Below are 14,505 nucleotides of genomic sequence, written 5' to 3' on the forward strand. Positions count from 1 at the left end.
TCTTGCACATCCAATATAAACCCAACTTGGTCTTCATAAACTAGCATTTTTATATATTCTATGTTGTGTTTGTGTTACTATTTTATTTAAGATTTGTGCATTTATTTTCACAAGTGAGATATGCCTGTAACTGTCATTCTTGTACAATCTTTGTTGAGTTTTGGCATCAAGATTATGTTGGCCTCAGAAAATAAGTGGGAAGCATATCTACCTTTTCTGTTCTTCAGAAAAGTTTGTAAAAGACTGGCACTATTTCATCCTTAAATGGCTGATAGAATTCTTAGATGTGGTTATTTGGACCTGCAGTTTTTCTCTGAATAAATGTTTAAATTACAGATTCACTTTATTTAATAGTTACAGAACTATGGGAATTTTGTTTCTTCTACTGTCAGTTTTGGTTCCACTGTACTTCTCTTTAAATTTGTCAATTTCACAAAGATTTCAAATTTAAGCAATTTATAATGTGTTGTTTCCTTTAAATACCTAGACACAGTAGTAATATTCCTTTTTTCATTCCTGGGGATGGCTGTGGTTTTTAAAAATCAGTCATATCAATTTTATCAGGTTTTTTCCCCTACAAAAATTTTAACGCTATTTTTAAAAAACTAGTTTATTCTCTGTATTGTATGTGTGTTTCCTACATTAATTTCTGCTACCTTTTCCCTCTTCCTTCTTTGGTTAATTCTCTTGCTCATTTTCTTTCTAACTTATTGAAATAGATGCTTAGTTTGTAAAGTTTTAGTTTTTCTTCTTTTCTTACATACATAAAGCTATAATTTTCTCTCTAGATACTGTTCCAGATACATTTTACCAATTTTGTTATGTAGCACTTACACTAACATTCATTTCAAAATATTTTGAAATCTTTCATTTCAGAATTTTCTCTCATTTCCATTGGCACTTTTCCACTACCTTTTAGTTACAGATTTCTAGCTAATTGCATTGTGGTCAGGGAACATATATAATGATTTCAATCATTTTCATCCTGGAGTTCTACCAATGACTAAGGGAGAAAGAATACCACTCTTACATAAACTTTCAATCCTGTGAAATTTGCCGAGGCTTGCTTTATAACCAATTTTTTTATAGTCAATATTTTTAAAAGAACATGTATTCTGCAGATGTTGGAAGGTATTCTATATTATGTCCATTGGTTCAAGTTTGCCAATCCCATTAATTTTGCATGCACTGTGTGTTTTGTTTTGCAATGCTTTATTTTTATCTACATGTTCTATTTCTAAGAAATGTGTTTAAATCTCCCACTATGATTTGTGGATCTGCCTATTATTATTAGTTTTTTATTTATCTTGAGGCCATGTTATCATATTTATATAAATTTAGAATTATTATAGCTTCCTAGTGATTTCAACCTTTTATAACAACCACTTCATTTCTAATAATTTTTTTTTGCCTTAAATTTTACTGTGTCTGATTTAATATAGCTTTCTTTTGGGTGGTGTTTGCCTATCTTTTCTAAACTGTTATTTCAATGTCTTTTTTCCCTCTGGCTGCTTAAGAATTTTTTTCTCTTTGCCTTAATTTTCTGAAATTTCACTATGATGTGTATAGATGAGCTTTGTTTTGTTTTGTTGTTTTGTGTTTTGAGACAGAGATCTCGCTCTGTCATCCAGGGTGGAGCGCAATGGCACGCACGTGGCTCGCTGCAGCCTTGGCCTCCCAGGCTCAAGCGATCCTCCCACCTCAGCCCCTCAAGTAGCTGGGAGTACAGGCCCATGCCTGGCTAATTTTTGCATTTTTAGTAGAGATGGGTTTTTGCCATGTTGTTAAGGCTGGTCTTCAACTCCTGAGCTCAAGCGATCCACCCACCTCTGCCTCCTAAAGTGGTAGGATTACAGGTGTGAGCCACCGCACCCAGCCTCGATGAGTATTTCTTTTTATTCATATCCCCTGGAATTTGCTGGCTTTCATGAACCTGTAGAATGATCTTGTTCATCTGTTTTTGAAATACTCTTAGTTATCTCATCTCCAAATACTGCTTATGCTGCATTCAGGATTGTTTCTCTAAAGGCTATCAGCTGCCTTGTCAATAGTAATAATGTAAATCAAAAGACAATAAAAATCATCTCTTCAAGTAACTACCAACCTAAAATTCTAAAACCAGTAAAGATATCTAAAGAATGAAGGCAAAATAATTTTCAGACAAACAAAAACTGGTCACTACCAACAGACCCCCTTTGTAATTTTCCTTTACAAAGGAAAATTTGTAAAGGGTATTCTTGGCAGAAAAATCTTGTGAGAGGTATAGAAATAAGTAAAGAGCAAAAAATAAATAAATATGTGGATAAAGTTCATATGAACACTGACTATGCAAGACAATAATGATGTCTTATAGGTAGACGTGTGTATATATGTGTGTCTGTGTATAGAAACATGCTCATACTGTAATAGAGAAAAAGAATAAAATAAAAACTGGTCAATGCAATAAAAGGTGAGAAAAAAAAGAAAAAGGGGGAGACTAGGTAGGATAAACAGAAGCATAAAGAAAGACCAAATTTAAGCCTCAATGAGTAATTTCATGAATTGAAAAACAGATTAAATTCTCCAATGAAAGGAAGATTTTTCAGACAGGATTTTAAAAAAATCAGTTATACATTTGTCAAAACCCATAGAATGTACAACATCAACAGTGAACTCTTAACGTAACTTTGGATGATAACGATGTGTCTATGCAGGTAACATATGTGCCACTGTGGTGTGGGATGTTGACAGTAGAAGAGAATGTACCTGTGTGGGGACAGGGGTTAGGTATATAGGAACTCTGTACTTTCTGCTCAATTCTGCCATACTACTGCCCTCCTCCTCTAAAAAATAAGTTCACTAGTTTTAAAGAGAGATAAGTAGTCTACTAATAATGTTATACAAAATATATTCCTTTTTTTTTTTTTGAGACAGGGTCTTCCTCTGTTGCTGAGGCTGGGGTGGAGTGCAGTAATGCAACCACAGCTCACTGCAGCCTTGACCTCCCCAGGTCAAGCAATTCTCCCACCTCAGCCTCCTGAGAAGCTGGGACTATAGGTACATACCACCATGTCTGGCTAATTTTTTATTTTTTGGTAAAGATGGGGTCCTGCTATGTTGCACAGGCTCGTCTCAAACTCCTAGGCTCAAGTGATCCTCCCGCCTCAGCCTCCCAAAGTGCTGGGATTACAGGCCTGAGCCACCATGTCCAGCCTAAAATACATTCTTAATTTAAAATTAAAGCTATAATGGAAAAGCAATGACCTGTCAAACTTCAATAACATATGAGGTAAAATATTACTTACTCTTAACTTTGCAGTCACCCTCTGTGAAACATGCAACATGTAAGTCTAACAGATACAACCAAAGCTTAATTTGAAATATATTTTAAGTAAAAATCTTGGTTAAAATGTATTAGTAAAGGAAAATCAATGCAAGTGTCATCAGACTTTATCTAGAGATAGTATTAACTACCCAAACTATTTACTCTGAATAAAAAGTCTTTGTAACTAAAATTACAAGTTATTACCTAAAAAACTGACTCTTGCTAATACGTAAAAATAAATTATGAACCAAAAACCACGCCAAGTACATGCATTACCTCCTACCATCTTTTCAACAATATAATGTAGATACTTTCACAAGAAAATGGAGATTCAAAGAAGTAAAATAACTTACTAAAAATAATCTGGGAGAGTTAAGTTTGGAATCCACATCTGTCTGACTATAGAACCTAAAGTCCTACCTACCACATCTGGATTCCCCACCCCTGGGCCACAGACCCGTACTGTCCATGGCCTGTTAGGCCGCACAAAAGGTGGTGAGCAGCGGGCCAGCAGGCATTACCACCTGAACTCCATCCACCTCCTGTCAGACCAGCAGCGGCATTAGATTCTCATAGGAGCACAAACCCTATTGTGAACTGCGCACGCAAGGGATCTAGGTTGTGCACCCCTTATGAAAATCCAATGCCTGATTATCTGAGGTGGAACAGTTTCATCCCAAAACCATCATCCCCCAGCCCCCACCCCAGTCCATGAAAACACTGTCTTCCACAAAGCTGGTACCTGGTGCCAAAAGGTTGGGGACTACTGTACTACATAATAGTAACTTCATTTTCTATGTTAATTTCTTGATCAACAATTGATAACTAGATTCATAACTTGTCCCCTAATTATACTAGATATTCTGCACACAAGCCAAAGCCATTTTCATTACTAACAATGATTCAAAAGAAATTTTAACAAGATAGTTTGCCAAGTAGAGATGTGACATTTTGTGTTAAAAAAGCATTATTCAAACTGCAGTATACACGAATCAAAGTGCTTCTGTGGCCTTTTGCCCTATTTAAACCTATAATTTGTTTAAGAATGCAATCAAATTGCTATGTAGTACCCATCACTTCATTTGCCACAGAGTTAGTTTTAGGTCAACATATGGAATAAAATGGGATAGAAACGAGAGAAGACTATGACTATTAGACTATAATTAAAGCTGTTAGCATCTTGGAAGACAACTAGTAAACAAAATACCTGTGACAAACCAGAAAGATGATCTATCAAAAAGAAAATGAAATTCGATCAAATGTGTTTTTTTTGTTTTTTTCCCTTTGAGGCCGGGTCTCACTGTCACCCAGGCTGGAGTGTGGTGGAGTGATCATAGCTCACTGTAATCAAACTCCTGGGCTCAAGAGATCCTCCTGCCTCAGCCTCCTGAGTAGGTGGGACTACAGGGACATGCCACCACACTTGACTAATTTTTTTTTTTTATTTTTGTAGGGATAGGGTCTTGCTCTGTTGCCCAGGCTAGTCTCAAATTCCTGACCTCAGTGATCTTTCCACCTTGGCCTTCCAAAGCAGTGAATTACAGGCATGAGTCACTCCACCCAGCCTAAATGCTTGTGTATTGTAATTTAGTATTGACCACTTTCCATACACCAAACACTGTGCTAGGCATTAGGACTACAGAGATAAAACAGTGAAATAAATGCTACAATACACACAAGTATGCACAAAATATGGCACCTAGCGTGAGAGGCAATAGGAGAAACTGGTTAAAAAGAAAAAAAAAACGGTTAGAGAGAACTTCCTTTTGAAGATAGCATTTAAGCCAAGTCTTAAAGGATAAACAGGAAATGAGACAAATGAAGAAAGGTAAGGAACAAGATAAAGTCACAGAAGCAAGAAAGCACAGTCCATTTAGAGAATTGAAAAAGTTTAACTTAAGATATACGTAGGGCAAATGCTGGAGAATGAGGATAAAGTGAGAAATAAGGTTTACATAAAGGGTCTTCATGTGGGTAAATTTTATCTAGAAAGCCACTGACAGAGATTAAACATGGTGAGACATGAAAAATAGTAATCTAGGTTAAAAAAAAACCAAGGTCCTATACTAAGACAGTGACCGTGAAAATGAAGAATGGAGCAAACATGAAAATGTTATGGAAACAGACACAGAGAATGAGGGAAAGGGAAACATTAAGATGACAGGCAGATTCCTAGTGTTATTACCTGAGTGGACACTGATGCTGTGACTGAAGAGATAGAGGGTACTTACTATGGTGATACCTCAAAGTAATAAATAAATCCCATCTTTCATGTATTAAAGAAAAGCTTTCAGGAGGAAGTGATAACTACTGTGGGACTTAAAAGATTAACAGAAATTAAGACAATGGGTGAGAGACTGAATGTTGGCAGTGAAGTAGAAGTACTGAATGATGGCAACGATGAGGCTAGATAATGAAGAAGGAGCCAGATCAAAAGTGCTTTATAAGCCATATTAGGACTTTTGGGTTATATCATTCAAGTACTGGAGAGCTTTGTTAGGGTTATAGGGAAGAGAATGAAAGGATCACATTTTTATTTCAGAAAAATGACTCTACGACATGAAAATAGACTGCAGGAAGAGACCAAAATTGAAGCGGGAAGAGGGAGAGATTATAAACATAACCCAAGTAAAAGACAGCATTAACTTGAGTTAGAATGAATGGTGTTAGTGGGAACTTGCATAAAGGATGAGTGGACATATCTGGTATCTAGCAGGACTGGGTATCTACAGGGTAGAGTTAAAGCTAACACATACTTTCCTTTTTTTTTCTTTTAAAGAAACAGAGACAAGGTCTCACTATGTTGGCCAGGCTGGTCTCAAACTCCTAGACTCATGCGATCCTCCCACCGCAGCCTTCCCAAGCACTGGGATTATAGTGTGAGACATCCCACCCAGCCCACACTTTCTTTTAATACAATCGCCCACCAAGCCAGTCATTCACCTGGGTTTTGGTTTTTTCTTAAACAAATTTACTAACTTACAAAAAGTACAGTTCTTTTAAAAAATTAATATAGTCAAAATGTTTTAATTGTAACTTACAACAGCTCAAGAAAATTAAGAAAGGCTTTAAGAAGAAAGTACATTTTGAGATGGACTTTGAAAGATTAATACTATCACCATCTAATCACTAATGGATTAAGAAAAAATCAACAAAATCTGGCCAGGTGCAGTGGCTCATGCCTGTGATCCCAGCACTTTGGGAAGCCAAGGCAAAGAGGACAGCTTGAGCCCAGGAGTTCAAGACAAGCCTGGACAACATGGTGAGACTCCATCTCTTCAAAAAAATAAAAAATAAAAATAAACAAAATCTGTACTTAAAATGTTACAGGTGACAACTAGAATTCTTACATGTGAGAGGATGGTAGTGCCACTCACTAACAGAACACAGAAAAGGGGCAAGGTATGTGTGTGTAAAGACAGACTGAATGGGAAAGATAACAGTAAATACAAGGTTTTGTTTGTTTTTAGTAAATATAGTTTTGAACAGGCTGCATTAGAAGTTCCTGTGAGACATTTAAGTACTGATAGCAACTAAGCAGGATGTGATATTCAAGATTGAGACAGAAGTATCTGATACTCAAGAGAGAAAAGTGGGCTGGAGATGGTAATTTTGATGTCAGCAGGACATATATGGTAACCGAAACCCTAAGAGTAGATACTACTCAAGGAGAATACGCAGAGTGAGAAATGTGATGGCCTAGGACATATCCCTAAAAGTCATCTACATTTTACAGATTGTAAGTAAATGATGCCCATAGAAAGAGACTGAGAAGATGCAGCCGGATGAGTTAAAATGGAAACTTCAGTGTCTTCAAAACTAAAAGTCTTTTTGGAAAAAAATAAGTTAACAATATTCAGTGCTGCCACATAAGTTAAAGACCCAAAGGTTACAGCATTTAGCATCAGGAAGATAATCTTAAGAACAATTTCAGTTAAGAAAGGGGAACTGGAAGACAAGGTAGAAAAGACTACAAGGACAGGCAACTCTTTGAAGAAGCCTAGTTATGAAGAGGACATACAGAATATAGAGACTAAAGGGATTTGTAATTGAGGGAGAGTTTTTTAATGGTTTTGCTTACATGTTTTCTGAAGGGAAGTAACAAGCAGAGCACAAAGGAGGTATCAACAGAAGAGGTTCCTGATACAGTTGCGGATGGGATTCAAAGCATGGATGACAGACAATCTTTCAATAGAGGAGAAAAGAATACATCACATACAAGACATTAGAGGGTATATGTATTTTCTTTTTTTTTTTTTTTTTTTTTTTGAGACAGTCTTACTCTTGTCCCCCAGGCTAAAGTGCACTGGCACGATCTTGGCTCACTGCAACCTCCGCCTCTCGAGTTCAGGCAATTCTCCTGCCTCAGCCTCCTGCGTAGCCAGAATTACAAGTGCCTGACACCATGCCCGGCTAATTTTTGTATTTTTAGTACAGACGGGGTTTCACCATGTTGGCCAAGCTGGTCTCGAATTCCTGACCTCAAGTGATCCGCCCACCTTGGCCTCCCAAAGTGCTGGGATTACAGGTGTGAGCCACCGGGCCCGGCCTATGTATTTTCTACTCACGTGAGTTTACGTAAGTTCCTCTAGAACAGAAAATTTATATAAGTTTGGATACATCTGTATATTGAAATTTTAACAATATGTGTTCTCTGTGAAATGGGATCATGGTCTATATTATTATTCTTGTCCTATTTTCCAAATTTTCTTTTAAAAAATGTCTTTGTCCTTTAAATTATAAAGAACAATTTCTTAACAAAGAAAATCCAGAAAACAAAGAAAAGCAGAAAGGGAAAAACAATACCTATAACCCACTAATGAACTGCTTTCACAGGTTGAGAAAACATAAATGGCAGTTACATTACTTCATTATCTCAGACAAAGGAATGTGAATGGAAACTTTGAATTAGAATAATCCAAAACTTTTAATTGATTCCTAACTGATTCAGACACAGAAGAAAGGGTGAATTCTGGTAACCTCTTAGCTACCTAAGTCTCTGTTTTAAAAGAGAATTGTTAAATCTCTGCTTAAAAAGGTAGAATTCAGATATTTGGGGCTATTAATTTAGAGCTAAATTTTCAATACTGCCTTCCTTCCTGGTCTTAATCATTTTTGCTATCTAAGTATTAATTATAAATAACATCCATTAGTAACATTCACACTCACTGGCAATAATTTTAAAAAAGAAAAATTTTAAATGGAGGCTTACAGTTGTGGTAAATTTGGTCTAACAAAGGGATCATTCTCTGCTCCATTGACTGCTTTGTTTTTCCTTTGTTTTGGTTCAGAATTGGTAGAGGGTGCCTGAGAATTATTAGCTGTGGGAGGTTTGCGTTTGGCTAGAAGTTTCCTTTGCCTTTCAATATCTTCCCTTTGCTGATTCACCCATTCTTGTTGCCTGTGTAAAAATAAACAAATAAAACCATATTAACCTTCCATTACTTTTCAAGGCTAAAACTGGAAAAAAAATGCATAAAAAACATGAAAATCCATATAATATACATTCGTAACCTTTTGGTTCCACTCTTGTGAACCAACTTGTACTTATCCTTCAGGTCTCATTTGAAAGAATTTTTTTAAGTGAGGTGTTCTCTAAACCCTTAGATTAGGGAAAGATGTGTTGTCATATATAATTTCATGGGACCTTCTATCTCCCCACCTCACTCTTTCTAATAAATATCATTCCTATAGATAGTTCATCAGAAAGTGTCCAGTTAGATGACATCACTCCCTAAGAACAGAGATGGTGTCTATTTATACAGTATTTATACTGCTGTATCCCTAGTACCTAGTATAGTGATCATCACTTACTTTTGCTCAATAAATGTTTCTTGAATGAAATGAGATAAAACAAGCCCCCAAACTATTAAAGTATGGGGTACATGTTACACATGCACCTCACCACAGTATTTGCAAACAAATTTACAAAAGGCAAATATGAATTTAATATGAAGAGAGTTATTTTCTAAATCTACTTTTGTTAAAAAAAAAAATTGGTAATGGGAAGTTGGTGTTTTGAAATGAAACAAATTAACCTTAATATAAGAAATTTATGAGAAAATTTTTTTTGATAATTTAAGGGGAAAAAGACAAGAAAACAGCAAGAAAAATTAGCATGGCTCTGAAAAATGGGAAAGTAACAAAAATAAAATGCTTCCCATTCAAGAAACTGAAACAATTTTGCAAATAGCTCCCTAATTCTAAAAACTAATAGATACCATGTCTATTATTAAAATGTAGATTAGATATTTTAGCAGTTTGAGCAGAGCATAAAGTAGTTAAAAGTAAAGCTTTTTAAAACCAACTTATCATATAACACCTTAAGCTTATTCTAACAGTAACCATGTTCTCTTTCAGGTCACCTCACTATGCCAATAAAAAAATTTTCAAACCCTACATGGTTACAATACTTAGAGCAAGTCAAATATTTCATGCCCTCCTCTCCCCAACCACTGACATCAACTAAAGGGCTCCTACTTTGCTAATGCAGAATTGACCTTACACACAACCCCTTCCCTACGGTTTTAGTGATAAAGTAGCAGAATATGATAGGAATGAAAAAAATCAAGAAGAACCTAGGTAGAAGATTAAAAGAGTAGAGAAAAATCTAAAGAATAGCAAAGTGAGAACAAGACTTTAATCCGGTTTTCATTTAGAAGCAGGAATAAATTTCAATTTTTAATAAGTAAATCTTGAGGCTATTTTAGGGCACAATCAAGATGGTATAAAATGCAAATAAGCAGTAATAATCCTAATGATTAAAATATTAATGGAAAGTAAAGAATTACTGGAATAGATATTAACAGCTGATTACTCAGGGATGACTATACAGTTTAGAGATTAGTATTATTACTTTTTATTTATTTCTCTTCTCATCTTCTAACCACTCTGGGTTATATCACTGATTATAAACGGCTTGATATGCACACAGTAGGTCCTCAATAAATGCTTATTAGTGAAAGTCAGGACATACAAGTAATTATTTTCTTTTTTGACGTTATTTTTTGAGACAGAGTCTCAATCTGTCACCCAGGCTGGAGTGCAGTGGCATGATCTCGGCTCACTGCAGCCTCCACCTCCCAAGTTCAAGCAATTCTCATGCCTCAGCCTCCCGAGTAGCTGGGATTATAGGTGCACACCACCACGCCTGGCTAATTTTTGTATTTTCAGTAGAGACAGGGTTTCACCCTGCTGGCCAGGCTGGTATCAAACTCTCAACCTCAGGTGATCCTCCCAACTCAGCCTCCCAAAGTGCTGGGATTACAGGCATGAGCCACTGCACCTGGCCTCTTTTTTGACAGTTAAGTGGAGAAATTGGAACTACTGGTAGAATTTATATTTTAGAACATTCATATTAATTATATAACCGTCTCTTTTATTCATTGCAGGACAACTGCAGGTCTGGGTTTAGTAGCAGAGCCTCTTGCTCATAAAACACTAAAAAATTATCTTCTCCTGCTTTCCACTTTACTGTTGATATGTTAGTTCATGCTTTAATCACCTTTCATCTGGATACCCCTCCATCTTAACTACCAATAACATTCATCCTCTTTCTAATAATATTTTCACATTACCATCAGTTATTATTCTACAACTATCACTGTAGATATCACTCCGATCACGTACACTATATGTAAACCTTTAACAAGTGCCATTATCTGCAGAATTGAAACCCAAACTCTCTAATATCACAAGGACATTATCCTTTGTTTCACTGTGCTATAACTAGCACAGCTGTGTTGAAGAAAAGTTGAATAAATCTGCTGAGAGAGAAGGCCATTCTGTGGCAAGTCCTAGGAGGCAGTGTTTGAACAGCAATGTTGGTGTGATACCATGTGAAAGAAGTTCTGCCTCTATTTCAAATAACTGGATACTCTGGAAAAGCTGATGCTCATGCTGGCATTACTCCCCATTTTCAGGTTTAAAAAAATTTTCCACCAAAAACGGAGTAGCATATTTAGCACTCCTTAACACATAAACAGCCAATAAATCCTTATCTACCACCATCTGAACTCAAGAAAATATGGTAACTATAATTTCTCTGTTTTAAAGTTTGATCTGAAAAGCAACAGAAAACCAAATACCGCATGTTCTCATGTATAAGTGGGAGCTAAACATTGGAGACACATGGACATAAAGATGAGAATGATAGAAACTGGGGGCTACAAAGATGAAGGAGGCAGAGACAGGGGCAAGGACTGAAAAACTACTGGGTACTATGCTCACTACCTGAGTGGTGGGTTCAATTGTACCCCGAACCTCAGTATCATGTAATATACCCCTGTAACAACCTGCACATATATTCCCTGAATCTAAAATAAAAGTTGAAATTAAGTAAATAATAAATAGAGTTTACCTCAGAAACGCTAAAGCCACATGTTCAGTTTAACTGATAAATCAGTTACTATATCTGAGGCAAAAGAGAAGTTTTTTTCCTTAGGAATAGAGAGCAGGCAAGTGCTGAATATTAACACATAAGGATTGGGGAATGGGAAAAAACTAAGTAGGAAAATCCTAGGAGATAAACACACACACAAATCTTCCAGTGAAAATTAAATTTTCAACAATTTCCCTCTCAAAACATCATCTGTAAAGCTAAAGGTTCAATTAATATTTCGGAAAGTCAGAATTAGAATAACATATTACATTCTATAGATGACTGCTAATTAATCAAGAAATTACTAAGCTAAAACTGTAATACTCTTGGTTTCATATCCCTTTCAAATGTACTAAATTCTATGATTTCAGAGTAGTGAGGAACTGGAGAGCATAATTACAAATCTATAATCTTTTAAAGTAATGAAAACCCAAATGAATACTAAAAACTTTTAAATGTTAAGAATTACTAACTTCACAAGATTCTGAAATGCAAAACCATCTGTCCATTGTTCAGTAAATGAAGCGCCATGTCTAACTGTTGTAAAGTGCCCAAGGCGTAATCGATCTTGCATACTCTTCTCTCTGCTTGACAATTTTTCTTGTGTACTCTGAAAAGAGGAGAAAAAAAAATCATCACTCAATTTTATTCATTAATTTATAAAAGCATACAAAGCAAAAGGGGCTAACGAAGGGAAAGCGAAAATTTACTCAACTTTTGGCCTACCTTTTCAATAAGAAGTTTCTTGCTCATTGATATGCACTTATTTAATCGTTCTTTGTATTTTTCAAGTAATTTTTGTTGTTCATCTATTTGCCGTCTGAGATCACAGTTAGCCTATGACATAAGTAGAAAATGCAAGAGGTCTAGACTGGGGAATATGAAAAGCTTAGAAATAGTTTTAATGTTCTAACTAAATTATATACAGATAGGACTAATAATATTAAATATCTGAGTATGATACAAGAAAAAAAAAAACCTACTTAACCATGAGATAATACTGTTAAATGTTACTTAAGTGTGCAGTGGAAAGTACACACAGGGAAATTTGTATCCATATCCATACATTCAAATCCATACTCTAAGGTTAACTTTGGCTAAGTTATAAGAACTTTAGTTCAGCTTTATTTCTAAATAGAAGCAACACAATCTACCTCACTTTGTTAAAAATATAACTAAAATATGGTATATAAAGTGTCTATCACTTAAAAATAAATGTGAGTTTTCCTCTATCTCTTATAACTAACAAAATATTTTCTCCACTGAACTTATAAATGACATACACAAGCTGCCTACCCAACAATTGTCCTCACCTTTCTTCCTTAGCAATAGGATACTAATTCTCTTCACTTTGTAGGTGGCCATATGCTCAGAGAAGAGGCCTCCCTCTAACATCAAAAGATGAGTCTGATTAGTACAGTGGCAAGAGAATAACCTACAGGGCTTGTTACAACAGATTACTGGGAACCATTCCCAGAGCTTCTGAATCAGGTCTCAGGAAGGATCTGAAAATTTCCGTTTCTAATAAGTTCTCCAGCAATACTGATGCTCCTGGTCTGAAGATCCCACTTTGAGAATCAAAAGTCTAGGCCAACCATAGTGGAATCCACAAGACAAGGGCACAATATCTTGAAAGTGCTGAGAGAAAACAATTGCCAACCTAAAATTAGATACCCAACACAATTGTTTTTCAAGGAAGAGGAAACAGAATTTAGCACCAATAGACCCTCAGCAATTCAAACAAAATCTCAACACTGTGTGTGTATGATGCATATCCAACTTGAAACCTGATTCTAAAATTTCTCTAAGACTGTGAAGGGCCAAAAATAGCCAAAATGAAGAAGAGGATATCTGTTTAACCACATATCATGACTTAACATAAAGCTACATAACTATGATCACCCAAGCCTCCTCCTTCCTTAATAATGGAAATTCAATGTTTTATCCTGGATTGCTATCTGCCTAGCCAAAAGACTACAGTTCCCAGCTTCCCTTGCAGCGAAGGATGGTTAATGAGATGCAAGCAGAAGTTGTTCAATGAGATATCCAAGAAGGCTGCACACAGAATTGTGCTTTGTGTTCTCTGCTCCCATCCTCCCTCCTGTTATCTGCTTAGAACGCAGATATAATTGTGACCCTAATAGATATATTGAACCTTGATGTGACCTTTGAGATATAAGCCATGAATTAACAATGACAAGGTCCCTTATGATACTGAATAGTAATAATATCTGAGCTGCCCACTTCTGTTCTTCTCTTGAAAAATAAGCTTCTATCTCATCTGAAGTACTGTTATTTATGTTCACTGTTACTAACAGCCAAAAACAACTGACAAAATTGTTTTATCAACAATGATAAAAAGATGCTGCAGTACTTGTGTAGACACACAAACAGAACAAGGAAACATGATACAGAACACAGAAATACATCCACTTGTATACTGGAAACAAGATTTTATGATGATAGAGCTGGCAGTATAAGAATTAGCTTTTAATTAAATGGGGATGAACAACTGGTTATCCATATAGAAAGAAATTGAAATGAAACCCTATATCATGCCATACCCAAAACCAATTTCAGTAAGACCAATAATTTATATTGAAAGATCAGCTGAGCACGGTGGCTCATGCTTATAGTCCCAGCACTTTGGGAGGCCAAGGTGGGAGGATCACTTGAGGCCAGGAGTTCAATACCAGCCTGTAGACTCCCAGCTCTACAAAAAATAAAAAAAATCAGTCCGGCATGATGGCACAAGCCTGTAGTCCTAGCTACTTGGGAGCCTGAGGTAGAAATATTGCTTAAACCCGGGAGTTTGAGGCTA

General features: G+C 36.0%; 1 protein-coding gene across 4 annotated transcripts in view; it reads right to left on the bottom strand.

Annotated features, from left to right (window-relative positions):
* TLK1 (tousled like kinase 1) overlaps window positions 1-14,505 on the bottom strand; it is a 173,422-nt gene that overhangs the window by 46,568 nt on the left and 112,349 nt on the right. For 3 of the 4 annotated variants that reach the window (XM_054476994.2, XM_054476997.2, XM_054476996.2), the window contains 3 exons: window positions 12,411-12,521; window positions 12,158-12,294; window positions 8,517-8,705 (listed from right to left, as the gene is read on the bottom strand). In XM_054476994.2, the coding sequence (XP_054332969.1) occupies window positions 8,517-8,705; window positions 12,158-12,294; window positions 12,411-12,521 (437 nt within the window). The remainder of the gene's footprint in view (window positions 1-8,516; window positions 8,706-12,157; window positions 12,295-12,410; window positions 12,522-14,505) is intronic. The other variant, XM_063648302.1, reaches the window with a different exon arrangement.

The sequence above is a fragment of the Pongo pygmaeus genome, chromosome 11 (genome assembly GCF_028885625.2).
Source record: "Pongo pygmaeus isolate AG05252 chromosome 11, NHGRI_mPonPyg2-v2.0_pri, whole genome shotgun sequence".
NCBI classification, from domain to species: domain Eukaryota; kingdom Metazoa; phylum Chordata; class Mammalia; order Primates; family Hominidae; genus Pongo; species Pongo pygmaeus.